The following is a 25784-nucleotide window of genomic DNA, read 5'->3' as shown; positions in this document are numbered from 1 at the left end:
GCATCTCCAGCTTTCTTAGAGAGAGAGAGAGAGAGAGAGAGAGAGAGAGAGAGAGAGAGAGAGAGAGAGAGAGAGAGAGAGAGAGAGAGAGAGAGAGTCGCTTCTTTGCCTACGACTATCCCTATGTTTAGGCGCCTGACACGGGACACCCTTCCCTGCATTCAAACAGAGAGAGAGAGAGAGAGAGAGAGAGAGAGAGAGAGAGAGAGAGAGAGAGAGAGTCCTTTCCCTTGTGTTGTGTGGGTCCCCCACAACATCCACCCCTGATCTCGCTCCTTGATACTCTGCCACCACAACAAACTCGCCACTGCCCTCCAACTTGCGTCGCGCAGATCTAGGGCGCCTCCTCGGCTGTGGCAAGGGGGGAGAGAGAGAGAGAGAGAGAGAGAGAGAGAGAGAGAGAGAGAGAGAGAGAGAGAGAGAGAGAGAGAGCACCAATGTATCTGTCTCTACTTAGTCATTGCAAGGACTCTTTTTTTGTCTCCCTCTCGAGAGTTTTTCAACAACACTTCTTAACTCCAGTGCATTTCCCGAAGAGTTTACTCTTTTGCTACATCACAAGGACTGCCTGCACCTGCGCGCTCGGAAAGAGAGAGAGAGAGAGGCGGCTGGCTGTTGACAGCTGAGCTTCCGGTCAGTGCTCTCTCAGCACGGGGAGAGAGAGAGAGAGAGAGAGAGAGAGAGAGAGAGAGAGAGAGAGAGAGAGAGAGAGAGAGAGAGAGAGAGAGAGAGAGAGAGAGAGAGAGAGAGAGAGAGAGAGAGAGTAGTCTGCACCTGTGCGCTCGGAAAGAGAGAGACACTGCCTACACTTGCGCGCTCGAAAAGAGAGAGAAAGAAAGAGAGAGAGGCGGCCGGTTGTTGACAACTGAGCTTGGGGACAGTGCTCAGCTGAGCGGAGGGAGAGAGAGAGAGAGAGAGAGAGAGAGAGAGAGAGAGAGAGAGAGAGAGAGAGAGAGAGAGAGAGAGAGAGAGAGAGAGAGCAGACTCAGAGATCGGATTCCGGCGATGTGCTCTGCACAGCAAGAAAGAAAGCGAGAGAGAGAAAGAGAGAGAGGGAGGACTCATAGTGCTCGAAAAAACCTAGGTTTAGTGTAGTCCCACCTACAAATTTTGAAATGTACCTCTAAATTTTTTATTTGAAGGTAAGAAAACTTTGAAATTTTGACAATTTACCTCTGTTGTTTCACATATGTAGGTTTGCCAAGTTTTTGGCAAGGATGTTCGGGGGGGAGGCGTTGCTGGAGATGGCCTTCTGCCTTTATGTCGCACAACAACCAAGGTGCACGGTAGCCAATGCACAAAATCGCGAATGCAAGTGCAGCTTGCCTCGAACGACTTGGAGAGAGAGAGAGAGAGAGAGAGAGAGAGAGAGAGGACTCGCAGTGCTCGAAAAAAACTTAAGTTTAGTGTAGTCTCACCTACACATTTTGAAATTTACCTCTAATTTTTTTTATTTGAAGGTAAGAAAACCTTCAAATTTTGTCAATTTACCTCTGTTGTTCACATATGTAGGTTTGCCAAGTTTTTGGAAAAAAGTTTTTTTCGAGCACTGGCGAGGAGGTCGGGGGGGGGGTTGCCGATGTTGGAGATGGCCTTCTGCCTTTATGTCGCACAACAACCAAGGTGCACGGCGGCTAGTGCACAAAATCGCGAATGCAAGTGTAGCCTGCCTCGAAGGACCTGGAGAGAGAGAGAGAGAGAGAGAGAGAGAGAGAGAGAGAGAGAGAGAGAGAGGAGAGGACTGCCAAGGAGGTCCCGGGGGGGTTTGCCGTTGCTGGAGATGGCCTTTTGCCTTTATGTCGCACGACAACCAAGGTGCATGGCGGCCAGTGCACAAAATCTTTCTCTGTGTGGGGAGATTAATTATAGGGGAAGGGTTTCTAGGAGTTGTAGATCCCTACAACCCAATTTGGGAGGCTTTTAGGAGTAAGTTGGTGGCGAGTGCGATGGGGGTAAAGAGAGGCCATGCCACCTTCGCCATTTTACTAGTCCAAATAAAGGGCAAAAGATAATATTTTAACATGTGATTACGTGTTACTCATGACATGACGTGAAGATACCTTTTGAACTTTGAACCACATGACATGAATCATATCCTTAGACTTCAATGAATGGAATAACATTTCATGAGACCTTTTGAACGACACCTTTGAAATTTGACGCCTTTGCCTACCCAAGACACCATGGCTAAAAGCTTCCGAGTGTTAAGAAGCTGTGTGTGTAGCGCTCTCTCTCTCTCTCTCTCTCTCTCTCTCTCATGCGTGGTATTACTGTGAAGCTGTGCGTGTAGCGATCTCTCTCTCTCTCTCTCTCTCTCTCTCTCTCTCAGGCTACACATACTTGATGTTAGAAATGGGCAAGTGGGGGAGCGTAGCCATGGTATTACTGTGTTGTGTATGGAGCGTCGTTTCTAATGAGCACCATTTCAAGCCTTCATACAGCCACCTGAGGCGCGAGCACTTCCGCCTCTTCTTCCTGGACATCCTCAACACCACAGACTTCGTAATAGTGGAGGGCGTCAGCGGCAGGTACACGCCCACTACGGCGCCCTTCGGCACAGTGTTCTGCATCAACACGGCCCTCACGGCCACCCCCGTCTACGCCAACGACAGCAGCAGCAAGCGATCGGGGCCGCCCGTGCTGGGCGAGTTCGTGGGAACGTCCACCATCGCGTCGTTGGACGGGCTGGCATCCCTGGGATTCGTCAGCATCTCGCTCAACACCAGCCGTTATATGGGCACCTTGTCCGTGATGGGCCTCTTCTCCTTCGCAGAGCTGGGCCGCGCTGCTCCCATCGTGGGCGGCACTGGTAGCTTCCTCTTCGCCCAAGGCACTGCTACCACCACCCCAACCTCCCGCCTGCCCACCTACCAAATCGACCTCAATGTCTACTGGCCACCCTACGTCCTCTAGGGCCTTCCCCAATGGAATGTAAAAGTGATCCTCACTTGATATGATTTTTGGTTAAAGAAATTTCTTTTACCAAAATAAAAATAAAAACCAAGCTTCTCCTATTACACAATTGGCGCTCATTGGGCCCACCACTTTTTCGATCTCCGGCATTGTCGGATTTCTTTTTAAAAAATCACACAATGAGAAGAGATAAGGGCCGACAAACGCCAAGGCAACCAATGGAGCGTTGGTTTAGAGTGGAGTTTCCATGACATGACATTTACAATTGGGAATGCAATTAGCCACAAAATCACGTCTCTATGTTTTGGTTGCTTGCATTTATGTCTCTTTCTTGGCTCTCTATGGTAGCAATGCACGTCACTATGTAATCTACCATATAGAGATTGTCTATGTACCTTGGGTTGACAATGCTACCAATGACAATAACCAATCTCCATTGTATCAACCAAGCATGTCACTCAGGTTTCAAAAGGCAAGGGTCCATAAGCACCAACATAATCATAGGGCTTCCTGCATTGAGAGAGGATTTGGCTTCCCTGTGATCTAAAGCTTCGAGTGTCTGAGGGTGGAGTTGGTTGTGACATTGGCTTCAACATTGAGAATGTGATTGGTCCATGTAAATCTAGAACTCTCTCTTGCTTCCTTGCATCTTTGTCTTGTCTTGCGAATTTGTTATAATAGTAGTGACCATCATTGCCTAATCTATAGTAGTAAAATTGGTTATCCTCCTGAGTCCCCTTGGTCAACCTTTCCTCTAGTTTTGGCTAGCAATGCCACCAATCTTGATGATACACATGGCATACATTAGCAGGGTGATCGAGAAAGAGATCCACAAATTTTTGAATGCCTCTCAATTTTAAATGAGAGAGAGAGAGAGAGAGAGAGAGAGAGAGAGAGAGACTCTTAAAGGGTACTCTAAGCTAAATGTGGATGAAGTAGCCTAATGAAATAGGCTATGGGATGGTAGGGGAATAGGGCTAGTCCTCCCTTCTCTTCTCTATGTTTGACAAAGAATCTTCTATCTACATACCATTCATTTTAGCAGAAGATGTTGATGCAATCCGAACTATGGTCTCCAAACTCAAAGCCAAATTAATTCAACTTTTTTTGAAAGAAATTTCGTATTCAACCGCTCTCTTCTCTATGTTTGACGAAGAGACTTCTGTTTACATAACATTCATTTAGTGGAAGATGTTGTTGCAATTTGTTAATGTTCCTGCAATTTTGAATCTTCTCATGTAGGTAAAGGTTTGTTGTGGCAATGTCAAACAACGCCTGATCCCAATAGCTCCCATTCATCTCTAACATTGAGAGAGAGAGAGAGAGAGAGAGAGAGAGAGAGAGAGAGAGAGAGAGAGAGAGAGAGAGAGAGAGAGAGAGAGAGAGAGAGAGAGAGATTGAATTATCGTCCGCGGAGGTCAAATATGACCCATGGGACCGAAATCAAAACATCACAAAGGGGTTCTTCTAAACAGGGGGATCATAAGATACATCTCAGATAAGGACTGAGGGTCCAAAGACGTGTCAAAGGAAAAATTGAAATGAACAAAACTAAGAAGGGGAAGGTGAGGAGGGGGCCGGCCTGAGAGTTCGAAGCTCCGGGATAATGGCTTTACCTCCTCGATAGACTGCCCATTTCCCTGCTGTGCATCCTTCTCGCATCTTCTGGAGTTCTACCTTCTTTTGTTTGAGTTGGGTGGGTGTGAGATCTTCTGCAAACCAAATTTTAGTATCCTTGAGGAGCCTTGTTTGTTCAAGGAGTTCGATTCGATCCGCCTTGGTCTTGAAAGTTAGGATTGCATGGTTGGTGCGATGCTCATGTGTAAGAAAGGTGATTGTTGTTGGATCCCATTGTACCAAAGGAGTTATTGCTTGGATCGGGAAAAGTACTCGTGAAACTTGTGATCTCCCTCCCCTTTCCAGTCACTTGGGAGCCCGCCGATGCAAACATTGAGGGAGATGTCCTCTTGTCGTTGTCGCTCGTGTAGTGTGGATGTCACACGGTCCTCTACCTTGCGAAAGATTACTTCGTGCACTTGATTTTGACTTCCTTCGTGAGTATGGTGTCCACTTCTGCCTTTGTTTTGTTGAACTTGACTTCCATCTCTTCCATCTCTTCTTGCTTTCAGTTTTCCATTGCGGCAAGCCGTGTCTCGATGGTGGCAAGTCTTAGCTTGAGCTCCTCGTTCTCCTTGCGAAGCTGTCTGACTTCACTTTGAAGGCCGAGGATGTTGTCCTGCTTCGGGGGTGTTGCTACAACCCCTGCGAAAGTGAGCTTGATGCGGGATGAAGCTCGAGTGGCCATCTTTGTTGTTTAGAAGACCTGGAGTTGGGCTGTCCATAGGCTCGGGGTGGGAAAGGCTGCTTAGGTTTTTTAATATGGCACTGTGTGAGCTTGAAGGTAAAGAAGAGCGTGAAATGTTGGATAGCGAGGAGACGGGGGCGGGTATGGGAGGCCCGAGGCAGTCCGTGGGTGGTATAGGGGGTGCATGGATAGTGTGAGGAGCGCGTGAGGGCGCTGCTAGAGTGGGTGATGGTGCACCAGTGGCGGGACAGGGTGGTGGCGCTGCTGGAGTTGTGTCGCAGGGCCGCTTAGGTTGGAGTTGGAATGGGCAGCGCTGCAGAGCCGGGGACCCCCCGCCAGGGCAGCCCCTCGCCCAGTGGGAGGTCAGCGACGCAGGTGAGCTAGGGTTAGTGAAGCAGCAAGAGAGAGAGAGAGAGAGAGAGAGAGAGAGAGAGAGAGAGGAGAGAGAGAGAGAGAGGAGAGAGGAGAGAAGGAGAGAGAGAGAGAGAGAGAGAGAGAGAGGGAGTAGTATGGGTAGGTGGTGATGGAATCCCCGCTTGGCAAACTTGGAATGGGTGCATTTGAAAGTCGTTAAGTAGAACATCTCTCTCTCTCTCTATCTCTCTCTCTCTTTCTCTCTCTCTCTCTCTCTCACACACACACACACATACATGTAGAGCTCGTGTTGTACATAATCTCTCATTATCCATACCATTGTCAAACTTGTAATGGGTAGGTGGTGATGGAATCCCCGCTTGGCAAACTTGGAATGGGTGCATTTGAAAGTCGTTAAGTAGAACATCTCTCTCTCTCTCTCTCTCTCTCTCTCTCACACACACACACACACAACACACACACACACACACACATGTAGAGCTCGTGTTGTACATACTCTCTCATTATCCATACCATTGTCAACATCACCACCATCATCCTTTGTTGCAAAACTTGTAGGCATGTGTGCAGGTTCACTTCGTTTACCTCTCAAGATTGAATATCAGCTCAATACAAACTTCATTGCTCTGGATCCAAATTTAATCCTGACCTTTTCCTTGCAATCTCGGCTTCGTCCACGATCTACTATCCATACGGGTGCGTGCGTGCGAGAGAGAGAGAGAGAGAGAGAGAGAGAGAGAGAGAGAGAGAGAGAGAGAGAGAGAGAGAGAGAGAGAGAGAGAGAGAGAGACTCTTAAAGGGCACTCTAAGATAAATGTGGATAAAGTAGCCTAATGAAATAGGTTGTGGGATGGGAGGAGAATAGGGCTATTCTACCCTTCTCTTCTCTATGTTTGACAAAGAATCTTATATCTACATACTATTCATTTAGCAAAAGATGTTGATGCAATTCGGACTATGGTCTCCAAACCCAAAATCAAATTAATTCAACTTTTTTTAAAAGAAACGTCATATTCAACCGCTCTCTTCTCTATGTTTGACGAAGAGACTTCTATCTACTACATACCATTCATTTAGCGGAAGATGTTGCTGCAATTTGATCTATGTTGCTGCAATTTCGAACCCTCTCATGTAGGAAAAATTATGTATTTAATAAAGGTTTTTGGTGGCAATGTCAAACAACTCCCGATGCCAATAGTTCCCATTCATCTCTAACATTTAGAGAGAGAGAGAGAGAGAGAGAGAGAGGGAGAGAGGGACTAAGAGAGTAATGGGTAGGTGGTGATGGAACCCCTGCTTGGCAAACCTGGAATGGGTTTATTTGAAACTCGTTAAGTAGAGCATCTTTCTCTCTCTCTCTCTCTCTCTCTCACACACACACACACACACACACACACACACACACACACACACACACATGGAGAGCTCGTGTTGCACATACTCTCTCATTATCCACACTATTGTCAGCATCACCACCATCATCCTCTCCTACAGAACTTGTAGGCATGTGTGCAGGTTCACCTTCGTTGCAATTAGACTCTACAACATCAATTTCATCATCCTCACTGTCTTCTTCCTTGCATTCTAGAGCAAGTTTCGATTGAAGCATTCGTTTGCACTTGGTGAACACTTCCAAGCGAACGACACATTGCACAACGATCGAATCCTTGGGGGTTGGTGTTTGTTGAGTCCATTGCCAAGCTACAGAGCAAGCTGCGAGTTATGGTGAGAATGTAGTAGTGATTCTTTGATGCTCTCTCTCTCTCTCTCTCTCTCTCTCTCTCTCTCTCGTGCAAGCACCCATACCCTCACTCTTACTCACAATACACACAAGCATACAAGGAACTATGGCTTAGAACATAGTTTGAAGCTCAAAGCTGACAGTAGCATGCACAGAAATAATGCCCATGCGTGAAGGTAGGTCCCAAAAGCAGGCATTGATGCAAGACACACAGATACATTCAACACACTTAACAAAACTACAAGAGAGTCGCAACACCCAAATCTAAGATACGTACACATTCGCTTGATTCCCAATTGATGACCCGTAACCTCTCTCTCTCTCTCTCTCTCTCTCTCTGCTTGTAAAATTCCCAAACTCCATAAAGAAAAGAAGTAGATAGGTTCTACTCTTTAAAACTTGAGATAAACCCAAATTTTGTCATAGTTTTTCTCATACCCTCAAACATACTTTAACATTCCCATACTTTCAAACTTTTATGTTTCATTGAGAAAAACCTACTTTCTCCTTATAGACCTTCAACATTTTAACTTTGTCTACTTTCTCCAAATAGACCTTCAACAATTTAACTTTGTCTACTTTCTCCTTATAGACCTTTAAAATTCCCAAGTTCCATAAAGAAAAGAAGTAGATAGGTTCTACTCTTTAAAACTTCAGATAAACCCAAATTTGATCCTAGTTTTAAGAAAAGAAGTAGATAGGTTCTACTCTTTAAAACTTCAGATAAACCCAAATTTGGTCATAGTTTTTCTGGTGCCCTCAAACATACTTTAACATTCCCATACTTTCAAATTTTTATGTTTCATTGAGAAAAACCTGCTTTCTCCTTATGGACCTTCAACATTTTAACTTTGTCTACTTTTTCCTTATAGACCTTCAACAATTTAACTTTGTCTACTTTCTCCAAAATAGACCTTTTAACATTTTAACTTTCTCCCATGTAGCACTTTGTCTGCTTTTTCCTTGCATACCTTTTTAACATTTTAACTTTGTCTACTTTCTCCTTGTAGACCTTCAACAATTTAACTTTGTCTACTTTGTCCTTATAGCTATACCTTTAACATTTTAACTTTCTCCGACGGAGCACTTTGTCTACTTTCTCCTTGCATACCTTTAACATTTTAACTTTCTACCATGTAGCACAAATAGCTATTTTTGCTCTATTGATCATTGGGTAGGGTTTGACCTCAACACTTAATACCTTTAACATTTTAACTTTCTACCATGTAGCACTAATAGCTATTTTTGCTCTATTGATCATTGGGTACCTCAACAATTAGAAGAACAAAAGCTCAATCTTAACCACTAAGGCTACAAGCCTAAAGTACTCTTGGAGGTGTCCTTAAGCACTAAAAAACCCTACCACCCACCCTTTCCTTTTCCTTTCTTTTACCCCCTTCCCCTTCCCTCCCCCCCCCCCCCCCCCCCCCCCCCCCCCACCCAAACCAAAAAACAAAAACAAAACCTAATGAATGGTTTTCTCAAAAAGTCGTTTTGGGGACTTTTTGGATCGAAATTGAAAAACCTAATTAATTAGTGTTTAAGATTCTCAAAAATCTTGGGAATAAGAGAATTCAAAAGGGAAAGTTTATTCCCCGTTGTCATTATCTTGATTGCGCACGCCTTTCCCTCTGTATCGTCCTCACGACTCACTGTCCTACGGTCTCTTTCAGTGCGTTCGCGCATCGACACATTGAGGGTCTGCGACCATCTCTCTCTCTCTCTCTCTCTCTCTCTCTTCTCGCCAACATAGCCCCCTCCCCCCTGGGTAGCCCTGCTCCCGCTATTCTTTCTTCCTCTGCGCATGCCTGCTCCCAACATCGATCACACTTGGCTTGCCTTGTCCCTTGGTGGGCTTGCACCGAACACACGGCCACACCCACCATTGGCCTTCCCCTCTCTCATTATGCGCCCTGTGTTGTGCTTCCAATTGCCTTGGTTATCCACCATTGCCTCAGTCCATAGTGTTGCAGTTTGTCAGTCATGGACACAAAAACACTCAACTGCTCTCTCCACTCTCCTGTTGCATGTGCTCATCGTCGTTCGAGGTCGTCACCTCTTAAGAAAGCAATTAATTTCTATCCAAGATTCCAAAGCAAAGCAAAACCATATGTCGACTGTGCCAGCTCAGTCCCACCCCCCAGTGCGTGCAGGTGATCTTCTCTGTTCCAAGCATGGGCCATCATTGTCTCTGTAGAGGGGTCCACCCTGGCCATTGCCAACTCCCCCCTCTCCTTCGCCATGGCCTGGCTCGTCACTGTACCTTCGTCCGTTTGGGGCGAACCCTCTTCTTTGCTTAGCACGATCAAAGGTTCTTGAGAAGGCCCATCGACTCTACAGAACCGAACGCTCCCAAAGCTCGCCATTGCTCCTTGCCTCGATCCCCATCACCTCTACTAAACAACACCGTTGTTTTTGTCCCTCTTCTCCATGTGGCACCCTAGCCATTGGACGAGCTCGTACTCCTCCCACCTGCGCCACCTAGGTCATGCATATGTGTGGGCATTCACAGACAGAGCCACATTCACCCTCCAATCGCAGCTCCATCCCACTCCACGTACAACTCCCTGCCCAACAAGTTCCCTGCCCACCACGCTCGTAATCGCGTGTCTCATGTGTTTGCGATCGATAGCACCTCTGCCAAGCCTCCTTCTACTTATCAGAGGGAGAAGAAGAAGAAGAGAGTTTTACGTCACAGGAAACTATCCACAGAGAGAGAGAGAGGACGTGGCAATAGCTGCAGATGCTTCGCCACCATTCACTGACCACTGTTTTCTTCTACCACACGTCCTTACATCCTCACCCTCATTCAACTTTTCTCTTAATATTTTACCTTACAAACTCAAACTCTACACCTTTACTTTACTTTGATATCAAATCAAAAGTTTAACTCAAAACTCTACCTTTTCCCTTTGATAACCACGGAGGGATCCCTTGAGATACCCTCTAATCAACCCCAAAAACAAAATTGGTTGGGCCTATTTTAAAAATAGACCTTTAACATTTTAAAACAAGAAGTAGTTAAAATTTTGTTACATGAGTACACTCTTCATAGTAGTTCCCCTAAGATTACGAATCTCAACGATTTCAAATTAACGTAATCACCATCAATTTTGATGTTAATAACAAGTGTGTTCACATGAACATAAAGACTAACAATTAAACACAACCCAAAAATGATCTGAGGACTCTCGTGGAAAATTCTAGGTAGTCTAGTCTATTAGCTTGGTGGGCCGAATAGGCCCGTCAACATCTATATAAGGAGCTTTCCGGGCTTATTTTTTACTATTTCTATCTCTTGGAGAGCAAGTAGGTCCCCAAAACGACTTGTTGAGAAACCATTAATTAGTTTAGGGAGGGAAAAGAAAGAAAAAGGGAAAGGTGGGGGTAGCGTATGGTTTTTTTTTTTGGGAGGGGGGGGGGGGGGGGGGGGGGGAATTGTTTTTTTAAAGTGCTTAAGGGCACCTCCAAGGGTACCGTAGGCTTCTAGCCTAGTGGTTAAGGTTGAGCCTTTGTTCTCCTAAGTGCTGCAGTCAAATCCTACCCATTAGCATTGATTTTAAATTGTGAGTTGAATAGAGATGCTAAAGCATCCTGGGAAGATTTTATGTAATGGAAAGTAAAAGTAGAGCCTACTTACTTGCTCTCCAAGTAAGTAAACACTGAAACTAATTTTTTAGTGTTTAATTTTTTCATGTAATTGTTTAGAGGGCTTGCCTTCGGCATCTAGCCATACTTTCGGCAAGGCGTGCCATTGTCCAAGCCCATGGTGTCTAGAATTTAATATTATTTGAGTGTTTAAAGGGCATGAAACTTGCGCTTTCCTTTGGCATCTACTCGTTCTTTCAACCAGCCATGTCATTATGTAAGCCCATGGTGGTTGCATGTTTATGAAGCATGCAATATGCTAATTTCACTTCGGTATCTTTGTTTACTCATATTTTTGGTAGGATGACTTGGGCTAGAACATTGGCATCTAGTCCTATACTCGATTAGTTGCGTCATTAGAAAGCCTAGGTCTATGTTTGTTTCCTAAGCGTTGCTACATTTTTATGTTAATATTACTTCAAGTAGGTCCACCCAATTTTGCAAGTTGCTTATTAAAGGGAATCTCATTGGAAGCTGGCCGCATTAGTGCGAATCTTGGAAGATGCCAACTTTTTGATCAAACAAGAAAAGGGAGGGGTCGCCATCTGGTAGGCGAGAGAGAACAAGAAGAAGAAGAGAGTTTTAAGGTCGTAGGAAACTATGTTGATATGTGTGTGTGTGTGTGTGCACGCACGCATAGGTTGTGTGTAGGTGGGAGACGAGGCATTCTTGCCTTTTGTGAAGGACACGCAATACAAGAGCAAAGGCGATGATGAAGAGGGGGTGGCCTGCGAGGAGAAGAATTCCGTGGACGGAGCAATGGAGCTCTTGCATCTGAGCGACGGAGGATGCGAGCTAGCTGCTCTTGCTGTCGTAGACACTGTTGATGTGGGAGGCAGTAGAAACCGACGGAGGGGAGGGGCCTAAATCAGAAATTGCAGCCAAGGCGGAATCAACAATTGTAGGCAGAGGGCATGAAGGCAGAGGAGGAGGAGCACGCAGGGTAGAGTATGCATCTCTCTTTCTTCTCTCCCTCTCCCTGCTGGCCATGCAGATCGCAAGGCTGCTAGGCATAGTGAAGGAGGTACAGCCGCCAGGCAGAGGGCATGAAGGCAGAGGAGGAGGAGCACGCAGGGCAGAGTATGTTGCAGTGTGTGTCTGTGCCAAACCCCAAGGGGTGACAAGCAAAGGGGGAGCATGTTGCACGATCGAGCGTGTGCATCAACTCCATTTGAAAAGCTAGTGTTGGCGGTTAAAGTATTGAAGGAATCTCCTTAGCAAATTAATTAATGGAACAAGAATAGACCCAAATATGTATGTTTAGAAGCGATAAAGATAGAGAAGCAAAGAACATAATTGTGTCATTATGTTCAAAATCAAGAACTATAGGTGCTTAAGATGGAGATCACCAAAGAAGTAAAGCAGTGTGTGTGAATAGTCCTTGTCCAAGTGATCAATGCACTATCTAGTTGTATATTCGTCTAGTTGTGTCATTGTAAAAGCCTAGGTCTATGTTTGTTTTCCAAACATTTTCTTGATTTATATGTAGCTACTTAATTTGTGTCATTATGTTTAAAATCAATCATTGAAGGTACTTAAGAATGGAGCTCACCAAAGAAGTAATGCAACGTGTGTGAATAGTCCTTGTCTAAGTGATCAATGCACTATACAAGAAAGACATTGATCACATATGCTGGGATAAAGCCTACAATGTAAAGAGATAGAGATGGAGAGAGCTGGATCCCTAGCAAGGACACACACATACACTAAGAGAGTACACAAAGAAAGGAGATTGAAATCTTCTTCTTCTTCTATGATGAAGAAGCCATAACTTTCTTCAAGTCTGACAAGAAACTCGCATACATTGACAAAATTTGAAATTTTGACAGATATTCGACAATATTTCGGTACTATTTCAACTCGAAAATACATATATTCATAAGCGCATAAATTTATTGCAACTCGCACCCTAAAAATCCATAATATTTTGGCATACAACAAACCAAATCAAATAGCCATAAAACCAAATGGGAATTATTGCCAAACAGTCACTATCTCTGAGAATAGTTGTCAATGCATGAAACACATAGACTTAAAAAGATCAATGCCACATGGCAAGTAAGCAATATGCATACCATATGTTGTCCTGTAACCACCTGTATCATACATACGTCATCCCACTGTCATAAAAGAGAAGTGAGGTATTTAGAGAGGCTAGTCAAGGGAAGACTCCACACCTAATCCACCCTTTCAGTGCACACCTTGGCAATAGAAGAGCCTTAACAAACCTAATAACGATGCTCACAAATGGATGTACATCAAATTGGATATGTAAACGCCACATAAACCATGCATAACCACATGTAGATAAAAGTGACGTAAATTTGACTAGTGGTTGTCTAATAAGGACCCACAATGATCATTACATAAGCTGTCAAAATGCAAAAAGACTCTCTGCAAAGTGTGTGTACTAGGGAAGTCTCATGAGTGAGGACCCGCTGACTGAGGTAAGTACCAAGTGGGTGTGGACCCTAGAGAACCGAAATTCCCTATCTTTGTAGGAATGGGTAGTAAGAACTATACCTCGGCCATGTCCATAGTGACATTGCTATCATCACGGTCATCCTGAAGAAGATGAAGAGCTCTAACCCAGCTAGTATGTCATAATAATCAATATCTAATTCTCCTAAATGATTTTCTCATATTAAACTGATCATTTAATGTGGGGAGGTACCAGGGGAGAAAAAGCTAGAATATTGGTTAAGCTAGTAGACCAGACACAGTAGGGATCCAAAAGAGGGAAAATAGGGATCAAAAGGGGGGGCCATCTGCAAAAGAGCCATGTGCAACAATGGGCTAAAAAGACCCTAAGGTTCAGCCCATTAAGACTTCCAAAATGCTAAGGTTCCAAAATTCAAAGGTTGTGTCCAAAGGTCAACCCTAGGGAAAATTGGATACTTAGTGTGTGTACAAAAGTCTTCTTCAAAGCCTACAAAGGAGGGGGCGAGCCCATTTAGTAGGGGATGAGAGAGAAAGCCACACACACACACACACACGCTCCCTTTACACAAAGGGAATTAGGGACACATATCAGCTCCCTAGGCCAGATGCCCACAAGGTGTGCCCAATTCCTATTGGAAGACCCTTGAAGTGGACCAATGAGAATTAAGCTAGAGTAAATCTAGTTTAATTAATTTAAAAACATTTAATAAAAGAAACCAATGAGAATTAAGTCTCCTAGAAGACTATTGGGCAGTCTCCCAAGGGGTCCAATGAGCATTCCGGATCCCAATGGCTTGCCTAATTCCTATTGGCCAGGAGGCAAAGAGGTCCAATGAGAGTTTAGTTTAATTATTTAATTACCTAAAGCTCTCACAAAAGGGGAAAGGGGGACACATGTCAGAAGGCTATCACTTATGCTGCTTAACACCCATTGGCTTGACTTGGGGAGGTCCAATGACGCAAAAGCCAGACCTATTTAGTAGGAAGGGCTCGCCCAAGAGAGAGAGGGGGACTGATTTTTGCTTGGCATTGACACACACACACTCACACTTGACCATGTGTGAAGAAAGAATACTCTATCTCCTCCCAAGCTTTAATGGAGAGCTCATCACCTACTCCAAGCTTGTGAGATAGAAGCCTACATCAACACTCTCTTGGCATATGGATGCAAATCCAACCAAGAGCCAAGCTTCAATGCATGCTCATCTTCTCTACCAAGCTAATTACTAAGCTAAGCTATGCTAATATGAGTGATTATGTGAGGAGATGTACATCTTTCTCGTAAGATACTCCTTCTTCCTCTCAATCTACTCTCATACCCTGCTAGCTCTGACCATCTTCGAAGGTGTGTGAGGTCTTGGGTCTGAGAACGGGGATAATTCAAGTTGTGTTTGATTAAGTGTTTTGCTTAGTGCATGAAGCTTCCATCTTCATTGCACTAGCTAGTCTGGAAGGAACACAAGGAATTGTATTGTACAGTGTCTCTCTTGATGGGAGAAACCATAATACAAAGCCTTTTGGAGGGGGGACCGGCTCCATGCAAATCCGGTCCTCAATTGTTGTCAATAGCTTAATTTCTCTCTCTTTTGAAAGTATTGTCGATGCTATCTAACTAGGTGTTATGCTTTTTGTTGCTCTCTCCACCCAAGCACTCTTGTAATTCTCATTAGGAATCTATTCTAATGAAATGCCCACTATGTTCATGCTAATTTCTGCTACACATAAGTTATTAGGCCATTAAATGTTACATTGGTATCAGAGCTCAAGGTTTCTCTTTTCTTTCTCAAGAAGGGAGGTCCTCAAGCTAGCTATAAATGGTTGGTATTATTAATTGCCTGTGAGTAAGTAAAATAGGGATTTTTCAGCCTTGCAGTGTGCCTGCCTTTGTGCAGTTCACGGGGCATCACCGTCGAGAGCTATGGTCTTAATAGTGGAGCCCTACGGGGCTTGCCTATGGATTAACCACTATTGAGCTATTAGAAGCTTGACAGGAGCCGGTGCTGTTTTGGTGTCGAAAGACCCTCTCTTCTATTCCTTGCAATTAATGGTATTCGAGCCGCGGGTACAGTAGCTTGAGTGCTTTTTCTAAGGGGTAAAGAGGAGTAGCAACTAGGGCTTGAAGTGCCAAAGTACACCTAAAAAGTTTACACCTAAAAGTTATTAGAATGGCTAATTAACAATAGTAAAGAGAGTGAAATTAATGTTGATAACTTTGATTTTGCTCATGAGCAAGCTACTAATGATGCTTCAATGCTTGTTAACTATCTTGTTACTAGGCTTCAACAAGCCATGGGCAATCCATCTCTCCAAAGTGAAGTGCAACGGCAGCTTCATGCTCATGGGATTCTCCAAGCTCATCACCATGACGAGAGAACACCTAGGAAGCCTCCTTGTGAGACTACCAAAAGAGGTCTCTCTCCGATTCAGGAAGAAGAAGAGAGTCCATATGAAGGGCTCAAGAATTTACTTCTTGACGATGCATCTCCTTCCCAAAGGAGAACTCAAGAGCCTCCACCGAAGGAACGAGAAAGAAGCGAGTCTCCCGCCACCTCGGCGGAGATGGCTCCACGAAGACGGCGGGCTAAACGCTCTCCATCACCACCAAAGCGGAGAAGACCATCATATTCTTCTCCCCGCCACAATTCAAAGAGGGATGATAAAAAGCAAGAGAAGAAAAAGGCGAGAAAGAGGACACCCTCTTCTCCATCTTCTTCATCCTCTTCCTCTTATGAAAGCTATGGTGAAGACTACAAAGATCAAGACAAGAAAAAGGCGAGAAAGAGGTCACCCTCTTCTCCACCTTCTTCAAATTCTTCACCTTCTGAAGAAAGTGATGGTGCAACTTTTGAACCATCAAAAAGAAGAGGCCATAGGAAATCCTATGCCGCATGAAAGAGGTCGTCCAAGCTGAAGAAATTCAAAGAGGGAGGGAAGAGCATCTCTTTCCTTACCTATTATGGTACCTTTGGTGCCACGGACAAAGTCTTGGCCTTTATCCAGCAATTCGATGCGGCGTTTGGAGATGAGGGCTTCACGGAATCCTCTAAGCTACGCCATGTAGCTATGCACTTTCAAAAGTCCGCCAGACAATGGTGGTCTAGCCTACGAGCCAATGGTGAATCTCCACGAACATGGAAAGCTTTAAGAGCTTCCATTATGAAGCAGTTTTTGGCCACCGATGCCAAAGACAAAGTACTCACCGAATGGCGAAGCTTAAAGCTCTCTCCAATGAATCCATCCACAAATATGTAGACAAGTTTTGGGACCTACAACTCAAAGCCACTGTCTTCAAAAAGTTGGATTTTGGAGAGCAAAAGCAACAATTTTGTGCGGGCTTAACCGAAGAAATGGCGGAGTATGTCAACTCCCAAAGGCCACGTACCATATCGGCGGTAATACACCATACTATGGTGGCCTCTCGAATCAATTTCCAAACGGGGGTTAAAAGAAATAATAAACCCCCGGAAAACAAGGGTTCCAATGAGCCTAAGGGGAAGGACAATGTCCAAAAGTCTCCTAAGGGCAACTCCAACAAAGCTAAAGAGAAGGGAGTTTACAAAGGTAAGAATAAACTCTCTCCTGAAGAGCTTGAGCGTTATCGTAAAGATAACCGGTGTTTCAAGTGCGGCGAACAAGGGCATGCGTACCGCGCTTGTCCCAAAAGAACAACCGCCAAGATCCTCCTAGAGCTTCCTTGGTTGAAATCCAAGAGGAGGAGACTCACCAAACTCACCACAAAGGATCTCCTCTATGCCATGCTTGGGGAAAGGTAAGAGAACATGATGCTTTTATTCTCTTTGACCCTGGTTCTACTCACAATTTTATATCTATAGAGTTGGCCACCAAGCTAGGAATACAATCCTACGAGATGGGAGATGTCCTACCCGCAGACAGTGCCTTCAAGGGGCAAGAAGCTTCAGTCACTCCCTTAATCGGGAAATTGAGGCTTCATGTCCAAGGCTATGTGGACAAAGAGGACTTCTTTATCTCTCCTCTCAAGCATGAGGATGTAATCCTAGGGGCACCATGGTTTGACCGCCTGGCTGCCGATGTTAAATTTCCTGAAAGGAGAATCTCCTTTAAGTTCAGGGAAAAAGACATGTATATAGATGCTAAGGAAATGGGTAACACCATCCCCATTGTACATACACCAGCTTTCAACAAGTCAATAAAGAGCTCTATTTCCGTGTACATGATTTTTGTTAAAGACTCTCAAAATGAACCTAATGCTTTAGCAAAAGAAAATAAAAGCAACCAAAAGGAATTAGAGTTATCCAATTTTCTCAAGGGGTTTCAAGATGTTTTTATTGATGACATCCCTTGTGAGCTACCTCCTAAACGAGGTAATGATGACCATGCAATTGAACTTCTTCCAGGAAGTTCACCGCCTAATAAATCTCCTTATAGAGTTTCTCAAGCTCAACAAGAGGAGATTATGCGGCAAGTGCATGAGTTAGTTGAGAAGGGTATGGTTAGGCCAAGCTCATCTCCATTTTGCTCACCTGTGCTATTAGTGCAAAGAAAGACGGCACATATCGTATGTGTGTCGACTATAGAGCACTAAATAGGATCACTATCAAGAATAGGTTTCCCGTTCCACGGGTAGAAGACCTATTTGATAAGCTACAAGGATCGACCTACTTCAGTAGGATTGACCTAAAAAGTGGCTATCATCAAATAAGGATAGTTGATCAAGACATTGTAAAGACCGCATTTCGTACTACATTTGGTCTTTACGAATACATTGTCATGCCTTTTGGCTTGACCAATGCACCAGCCACATTCAACCGCTTGATGGAGAAGCTGTTCAGGCCTCATCGAACCTTCACTGGAGTGTTCTTTGATGATATTATCATCTACTCTAATTCATTGGAGGAACACAAGCAACACCTCCAGGTAATATTTCAAGTTTTAAGAGAGAATAAACTTTATGTTAATCAAAAGAAAAGTGAATTTTTCTTGCAAGAGATTCAGTATTTAGGTCACATTATCTCTCAAGATGGCATCCAAATGGATCCATCCAAGTTAGAGGTAATAAAAGGATGGCCTAAACCAAGGAATCTTCATGAACTAAGAAGCTTCATAGGTATGTGTGCATACTATAGACGCTTCATAGAAAAGTTCTCACAAATTGCGGGACCATTACATGACCTAACAAAGAAAAGCGTTAGGTATACATGGTCTGCTAAGAAGAACAATGCTTTTGAAAATCTTAAAGAAAAGCTTATCTCTCAACCTGTGCTTACACTACCGGATCTCTCAAAACCATTTGAGGTCCAATGCGATGCTTGTGGTGATTGCCTTGGAGCTGTTTTGCTCCAAGAAGGGCACGCCATAGGCTATGAGAGTCGAAGGCTGGACCCTGTTGAGCAAGCTCTAGGCATATACGAAAAGGATCTCCTTGCAGTTCTACATGCTTTAGACTCATGGAAGCACTATTTATTGGGGACTCCTTTCATTCTGCGAACGGATCACCAAAGTCTTAAGTACTTCATGACGCAGACCAAGCTCTCCGACAAACAAATGAGGTGGGAAAATTTCCTTTCACAATTTCATTTTCATATTGTTCACATTGCTGGCAAGCATAATCAAGTAGCCGATGCACTCTCAAGACGACCGAGAGTGAATTCGGTTTCCATAGCAACTCACAATGATCTATCTTCAATGATAGATGAATATGCTATTGATCCCGATTATAGAGATGTGATTTCAGCCCTTGCATTAGGGAAGAAAGAAGAACCATTTACTTTACAAGATGGTTATCTTCTCTATGGCAATAGACTATGCGTTACTAACTCCCTGCGTGAGAAAGTAATGTATGAATCTCATGCTGCCCCGTATGCGGGGCATATAGGGATTCAGTCTACCTTAAAGGGAATTGAAACATATTTCTATTGGCCTACCATGAAAGTGAACATACAAGAGTATGTTTCCAAATGTGTGGTATGTCAAAAGACAAAATTTGATAGAGGGAAGCAACCTGGATTGCTTCAACCCTTGCCAATCCCTAATTCACCATGGGAGAGCATATCCATGGACTTTATCTTTGGATTGCCTAAGTCTATCCATGGGAATATGGACGATAGTAGACAGGTTCAGTAAACAAGCTCATTTTATACCTGTCAAAAAGACTATCAAAGCCCATCAAATGGCAACCCTCTTCATTTCCCAAATTTTCAAATACCATGGCTTGCCAATGTCCATAGTGTCGGATAGAGATCCTAAAATGACCAATAATTTCTGGAAGGGTCTCTTTGAGAATTTAGGGACAAGGCTAAATTTCTCTTCGGCCTATCATCCACAAACGGATGGCCAAAGTGAAATAGCTAACCTAAACATTCTCGATCTACTAAAATCCTATGTAACGGAAGTAGATCAAAGATCCCAATGGGAGAAGTACTTACCCTTAGTGGAGTATGCTTACAATAACACTATACATACTTCCACGGGAAAAGCACATTTCGAGGTAATTGAGGGAAGATCAAAAAGTCCCTTGCTACTTAAGGTACATGGGAAGATCTTCGCTGCAAATGAGTATAGCCGAGACCTACAAGAATCTTTCCAAAAGATTAAGGATGCTATCTCTATCTCATAGCAAAGGCAAAAGGCTGCTGCTGACAAGCACAGAAGAGGCCAAGCCTTTAAAGAAAACGATTGGGTCTTGTTAAAGTTTCCCAAGGCTCGATTAAGGCACACGACGGGCAAGAATCCTACGGGCCACCAAAAGTACTATGCTAAACTAGCAAAAAGGTACTATGGTCCCTTCCAGATTCTTAGGCCAATCAATGACATGGCCTATCAACTTAAGTTGCCCAATCATTGGCTCATACACAATGCTTTTCATGTGAGCCTATTAAAGCCTTACAAAGGAGAGCCACCTCAAGAACCAACTATTGAAGACCCACTGGAGATCGAGGACCAAGAGGAGGTGCTGCAGCCCGAGTCCATTCTCCGACATGAAGACAAGGTATTAAGAGGCGGTAAGACTATCCGATGATATCTTATTAAGTTTAAGAATTATCCTTTTGAAGATGCTAGATGGATGCAAGGCATACAATTAAAGGATAACCTAAACCTTGTCAATGCTTACAATGCTTCCCAAGAGTAAGCAAATGTACAAAATGTTAAAAATGAACAAAGTTTTTGTCTTATAAGACTCTCTTTTTCTTTATTTGTGCACAAAAATAAACTAGTATGCATGCTTAGATCAAGTTTGTGGAGACGACGTCTCCCAAACACCACGTAGAGCTTGTCACTCTACTATGGAAGACTGATAGGACTGATGTGCAGACATGCTTGCGGCAGCCTCAGGCTCTCAAGCGCCAAATGGACTAGTCATCCATTATGGAATGATGTCGTAGGGTAACATAGGGATCCTCTACCCGCTAAGAAAAGGACTCATGAATATGCTTTATTTTCTCTACACCATAGTCGAGGACGACTATGATTTCAAGAGAGAGGTAATTTCATAATAATCAATATCTAATTCTCCTAAATGATTTTCTCATATTAAACTGATCACTTAATGTGGGGAGGTACTAGGGGAGAAAAAGCTAGAATATTGGTTAAGCTAGCAGACCGGCCACAGTAGGGATCCAAAGGAGGGAAAATAGGGATCAAAAGGGGGGGCCATCTGCAAAAGAGCCATGTGCAACAATGGGCTAAAAAGACCCTAAGGTTCAACCCATTAAGACTTCCAAAATGCTAAGGTTCCAAAATTCAAAGGTTGTGTCCAAAGGTCAACCCTAGGGAAAATTGGATGCTTAGTGTGTGTACAAAAGTCTTCTTCAAAGCCTACAAAGGAGGGGGCGAGCCCATTTAGTAGGGGATGAGAGAGAAAGCCACACACACACAGGCTTCATTTACACAAAGGGAATTAGGGACACATGTCAGCTCCCTAGGCCAGATGCCCACAAGGTGTGCCCAATTCCTATTGGAAGACCCTTGAAGTGGACCAATGAGAATTAAGCTAGAGTAAATCTAGTTTAATTAATTTAAAAACATTTAATAAAAGAAACCAATGAGAATTAAGTCTCCTAGAAGACTATTGGGCAGTCTCCCAAGGGGTCCAATGAGCATTCAGGAGCCCAATGGCTTGCCTGATTCCTATTGGCCATGAGGCAAAGGGGTCCAATGAGAGTTTAGTTTAATGATTTAATTACCTAAAGCTCTCACAAAAGGGGATAGGGGGACACATGTCAGAAGGCTATCACTTATGCTGCTTAACACCCATTGGCTTGACTTGGGGAGGTCCAATGATGCAAAAGCCAGACCAATTTAGCAGGAAGGGCTCGCGCAAGAGAGAGAGGGGGACTGATTTTTGCTTGGCATTGACACACACACACTCACACTTGACCATGTGTGAAGAAAGAATACTCTATCTCCTCCCAAGCTTTAATGGAGAGCTCATCACCTACTCCAAGCTTGTGAGATAGAAGCCTACATCAACATTCTCTTGGCATATGGATGAAAATCCAACCAAGATCCAAGCTTCAATGCATGCTCATCTTCTCTACCAAGCTAATTACTAAGCTAAGCTACGCTAATATGAGTGATTATGTGAGGAGATGTACATCTTTCTCGTAAGATACTCCTTCTTCCTCTCAATCTACTCTCATACCCTGCTAGCTCTGACCATCTTCGAAGGTTTGTGAGGTCTTGGGTCTGAGAACGGGGATAATTCAAGTTGTGTTTGATTAAGTGTTTTGCTTAGTGCATGAAGCTTCCATCTTCATTGCACTAGCTAGTCTGGAAGGAACACAAGGAATTGTATTGTACAATGTCTCTCTTGATGGGAGAAACCATAATACAAAGCCTTTTGGAGGGGGGACCGGCTCCATGCAAATCCGGTCCTCAATTGTTGTCAATAGCTTAATTTCTCTCTCTTTTGAAAGTATTGTCGATGCTATCTAACTAGGTGTTATGCTTTTTGTTGCTCTCTCCACCCAAGCACTCTTGTAATTCTCATTAGGAATCTATTCTAATGAAATGCCCACTATGTTCATGCTAATTTCTGCTACACATAAGTTATTAGGCCAGTAAATGTTACATAGTACATGGAAGTTTATCCCTTGTGGGAAAGTATCTATGACTTGCCAATCTACCAATGTCTGCTAATCACCTCTCAACCAACACACTTAACACATTTAATGCAATCTCAAACACATGCTAAAGCAAGAAGGCAATATCTAAGCACGTTTTTTCTCAATCTCATCTCATTCTATCAATCCTCTAAGCAAGCATTGACTCATAGCCAATGACATTCCTACCAATCTTACCTACTCACACAAGCAAGCAATGAATCATGGGTAGGCATATGAATCTAACCCTCTTGCTAATTAAACCCACAATGCTTTTGCAAGCTCTAACTAGCCATCAATACAATAAGCAAGCAACTCATGAGGCAAGCAAATAAGCAATGAATATGATGATGCTTTAACCCACACACTCACTACTAACACTCAAACCCACACACTCAATGGAAGAGATATCCTAAACACACATAAGCAACAAGCAAGACAATTAAAAAACTATGCTTAAACCCACAAGCTCATACAGAAGCTCAAGCATCAATAGGCAAGAGAGAAACATCAAAGAGCTTCGCTGCCCACATTCACATATGAGCTTAATCTTAAACGACTCAACAAAGCTTAACACAAAATAGATTAAAGAGAAAATAGAGTAAACAACTTCATTGCATTACCAAGCTTATGGCTATGGAAACCAAAGCTCCAAAGATTACAATGGTAGTGGAGAGGATGGGAGTGCTAGAGTGTTCTTTGCCAAGCTCCTCAATAGCTCACTCAACCAAATGATAAGTGAAACCTGTATCCTCACACAAAAGTGACTTATTTTAGAGTTTTTACAAAGTTGATCATGCATGACCGACCGACCAAATAAGGCTAAACCCTAAAAGCACTTGCATTAAATTTTGGAGCTCACTTGAGACTGTCATCAAAATTATAATTTTGATAGCTTCATAAGTTTTCTCTCTCTAAAAAGTAGCTCTAGAGAGAGAATACAAAGGTAAGCACATGAAAAAGGTAATATATTACAAAAAGGTATATTTTGACTCAAGTGGATGTCAATCAAAAGAATAAACGTTTAAAAGTGCAAAAATACATATTCTCTCACTAGAATTCTAGAGAGGGAATATAAAAATAAGCTAATGACATGTTGTATGGGAGTGCATTCAAGCAATAGAAAGTGCCTATAGGTGAGTGCTACTCCAAAAGTGCAAACGAGAAGTTAGAGTAGAAGAGTGGGACATGGCTGAAAATCAAGAACACAATTTAAATGAATGTTACAAGATTGATTTACTTAATGATGAAGCCACTAACAAACGCATAAAGCAATCCACATCTGTGAGTTACCGTGCAAGCCCAGCTGCAAAGCAATATAATTTGATTCCTCAAGCTTAAGAAGAGAGAACTTGTTCTCTAGAGCAATAAGGATCACTAGTAAGGGGTGGATGAAATTCTACTCAAGAAGGGAAAAAGTCTTCAATACGAAGGAGAAGGCCATGTGTTCGATGAAGAGCGTGAAGATGGGAGTGAATTGGACCATTGCAGTAGGCTCTCTTACAAAGAGATTCCACCAAGACTATGACATCTAACGTGCTATCCTATTCATTCTACTAAGCATTACCATGCTAGCTCGCGATATGGAACTTCTTCTTCGAGTAATGGAAGTAGTGATCAAAGACATCCATGGAAAAGAAGAAGGAAATCACCTTCTCCACCTTCTTCATCATCTAATTCTTCAAGCTACAATACAAGCACACAAGAAGCTAGCTCTTCTCCACCTCCTAACACAGGGAGAGGGCATAGATGTGCGCATCCAGCTTGGAAAAGATCCTGTCGCCTTCAAAAGTTCAAAGAAGGAGGAAAGAACATAACCTTTCTTTCTTTTGATGGAATGTATGGCGATATGAATAGGTGATTCACTTTATTCAGTAATTTTATGCGGCTTTTGGAGGTGAGCACTTCACGGAAAGCTCTAGCTTCTCCATGTTGCTATGTATTTTTAGAAGTCCATTAGACAATGGTGGGCTACTCTAAGAGATCAACAACTAGCACCAAGGACTTGGAAAGAGTGTAGATCCACTATCATGATGCAATTCCTTCCAAAGGGAGCTAAAGATGAAGTTCTGACCGCATGGAGAAGCTTCAAGCTATAAGAGGGAGATTTTATTCAAAAGCACATCGACAAGTTTTGGGATTTACATCTCAAAGCCACTCTCTTTTGTAAGATAGACTCCTCTGAAAAAAAGCGGCAATTTGGTGACGTACTTCCTGAAGATATGCTAGCATATGTGAATTCTCAAAACCCCAAATCTATCTCCGCCATGATACACTACTCCATCATAGCTGTTAAGACCTTTCTTCCAGATACAAAGACGGTGGTGCGATCCAATGAATGAAGAGAAAGACCTCCAATTGGGGAGAGACCTCCTAACAATGCTAATGGGATTAAGGTTGGCAAAAAAAAATACAAAGGCCTCTACAAAGGCAAGAATCATCTTTCTCCCAAAGAGATGGACCGCTATCATAAAGAGAACTAATGCTACAAGTGTGGTGAGCAAGGTCATGCATATAGATCTTGTTCTTTACAAATAACTAACAATGACAAGCCACAAGCATCTAAGGTTACAACACAAGACAAGAAGAAAGAAGACAATCCATCATGCTCATGTTATGCATGGGGCAAGGTATGTGACCAAGATTGCCTTATCTTGTTTGACCCAGGCTCCAAGCGCAACTTCATCTCTAAGGAGTTAGCTAACAAGTTGGGCATTCATGCAAATGGGATTTACAATTGAAGTTGACAATGCTTTCAATACACTAGCAGTTCCAGTCACTCCCTTAATTGGAAAGCTTCGCATACATGTGCAAGGATATGTAGATCAAGAGGATTTCTTTGTTTCTCCTCTTAAGCATCAAGATGTTTTGTTGGGTGCACCATGGTTTCACTGTATCGACACTACGATTAAATTCCCAGATAGAGTTATTACTTTCAATCATAGAGGTAGAGATATTAACTTAGAGGTTAATGATAAGGGACACAATATCCCTCTTGTATCTCAAGATGCTTTGCATAAATCAATAAACTCTACTATTTTTGTGTACTTGATTTTTTTCAAAGATTCTATGCAACAAGTTAATTCTGTGCCGTTTGAATTAAATGTTTCATCTAACAAAGAATCAAATCTAAAGTTGTTTGTTGACGATTGTTTGGAATGTTTTAGTGACTCTATCCGAGGGGAGTTACCTCCTTCAAGAGGGGAAGACAACCATAAGATTAAGCTCATACCAGGAAGCTCGCCACCCAACAAACCACCATATAGAGTCTCTCTTGCTT

At 43.2% G+C, this 25784-nt stretch overlaps 1 protein-coding gene across 1 annotated transcript; it reads left to right on the top strand.

Moving 5' to 3' along the window:
• Window positions 1-2145: 2145 nt before the first annotated feature.
• Window positions 2146-3642, top strand: LOC147463885 (uncharacterized). Its single transcript, XM_086529698.1, has one exon. The coding sequence runs from the start codon at window positions 2344-2346 to the stop codon at window positions 2911-2913; it is 570 nt and encodes a 189-aa protein (XP_086385824.1). The 5' UTR covers window positions 2146-2343; the 3' UTR covers window positions 2914-3642.
• The last annotated feature ends 22142 nt before the right edge of the window (window positions 3643-25784 follow it).

This window comes from Adiantum capillus-veneris, chromosome 2, assembly GCF_014529385.1.
Source record: "Adiantum capillus-veneris isolate H3 chromosome 2, ASM1452938v2, whole genome shotgun sequence".
Classification (NCBI taxonomy): Eukaryota; Viridiplantae; Streptophyta; class Polypodiopsida; order Polypodiales; family Pteridaceae; genus Adiantum; species Adiantum capillus-veneris.
Note: the sequence above shows the minus strand (reverse complement) of the source record. Positions and strands in the feature narration are given on the sequence as shown.

Bases quoted from the DNA above. Each gene is read 5' to 3' on its own strand.
- LOC147463885 (XM_086529698.1), top strand. From the start codon at position 2,344: ATGTTAGAAATGGGCAAGTGGGGGAGCGTAGCCATGGTATTACTGTGT.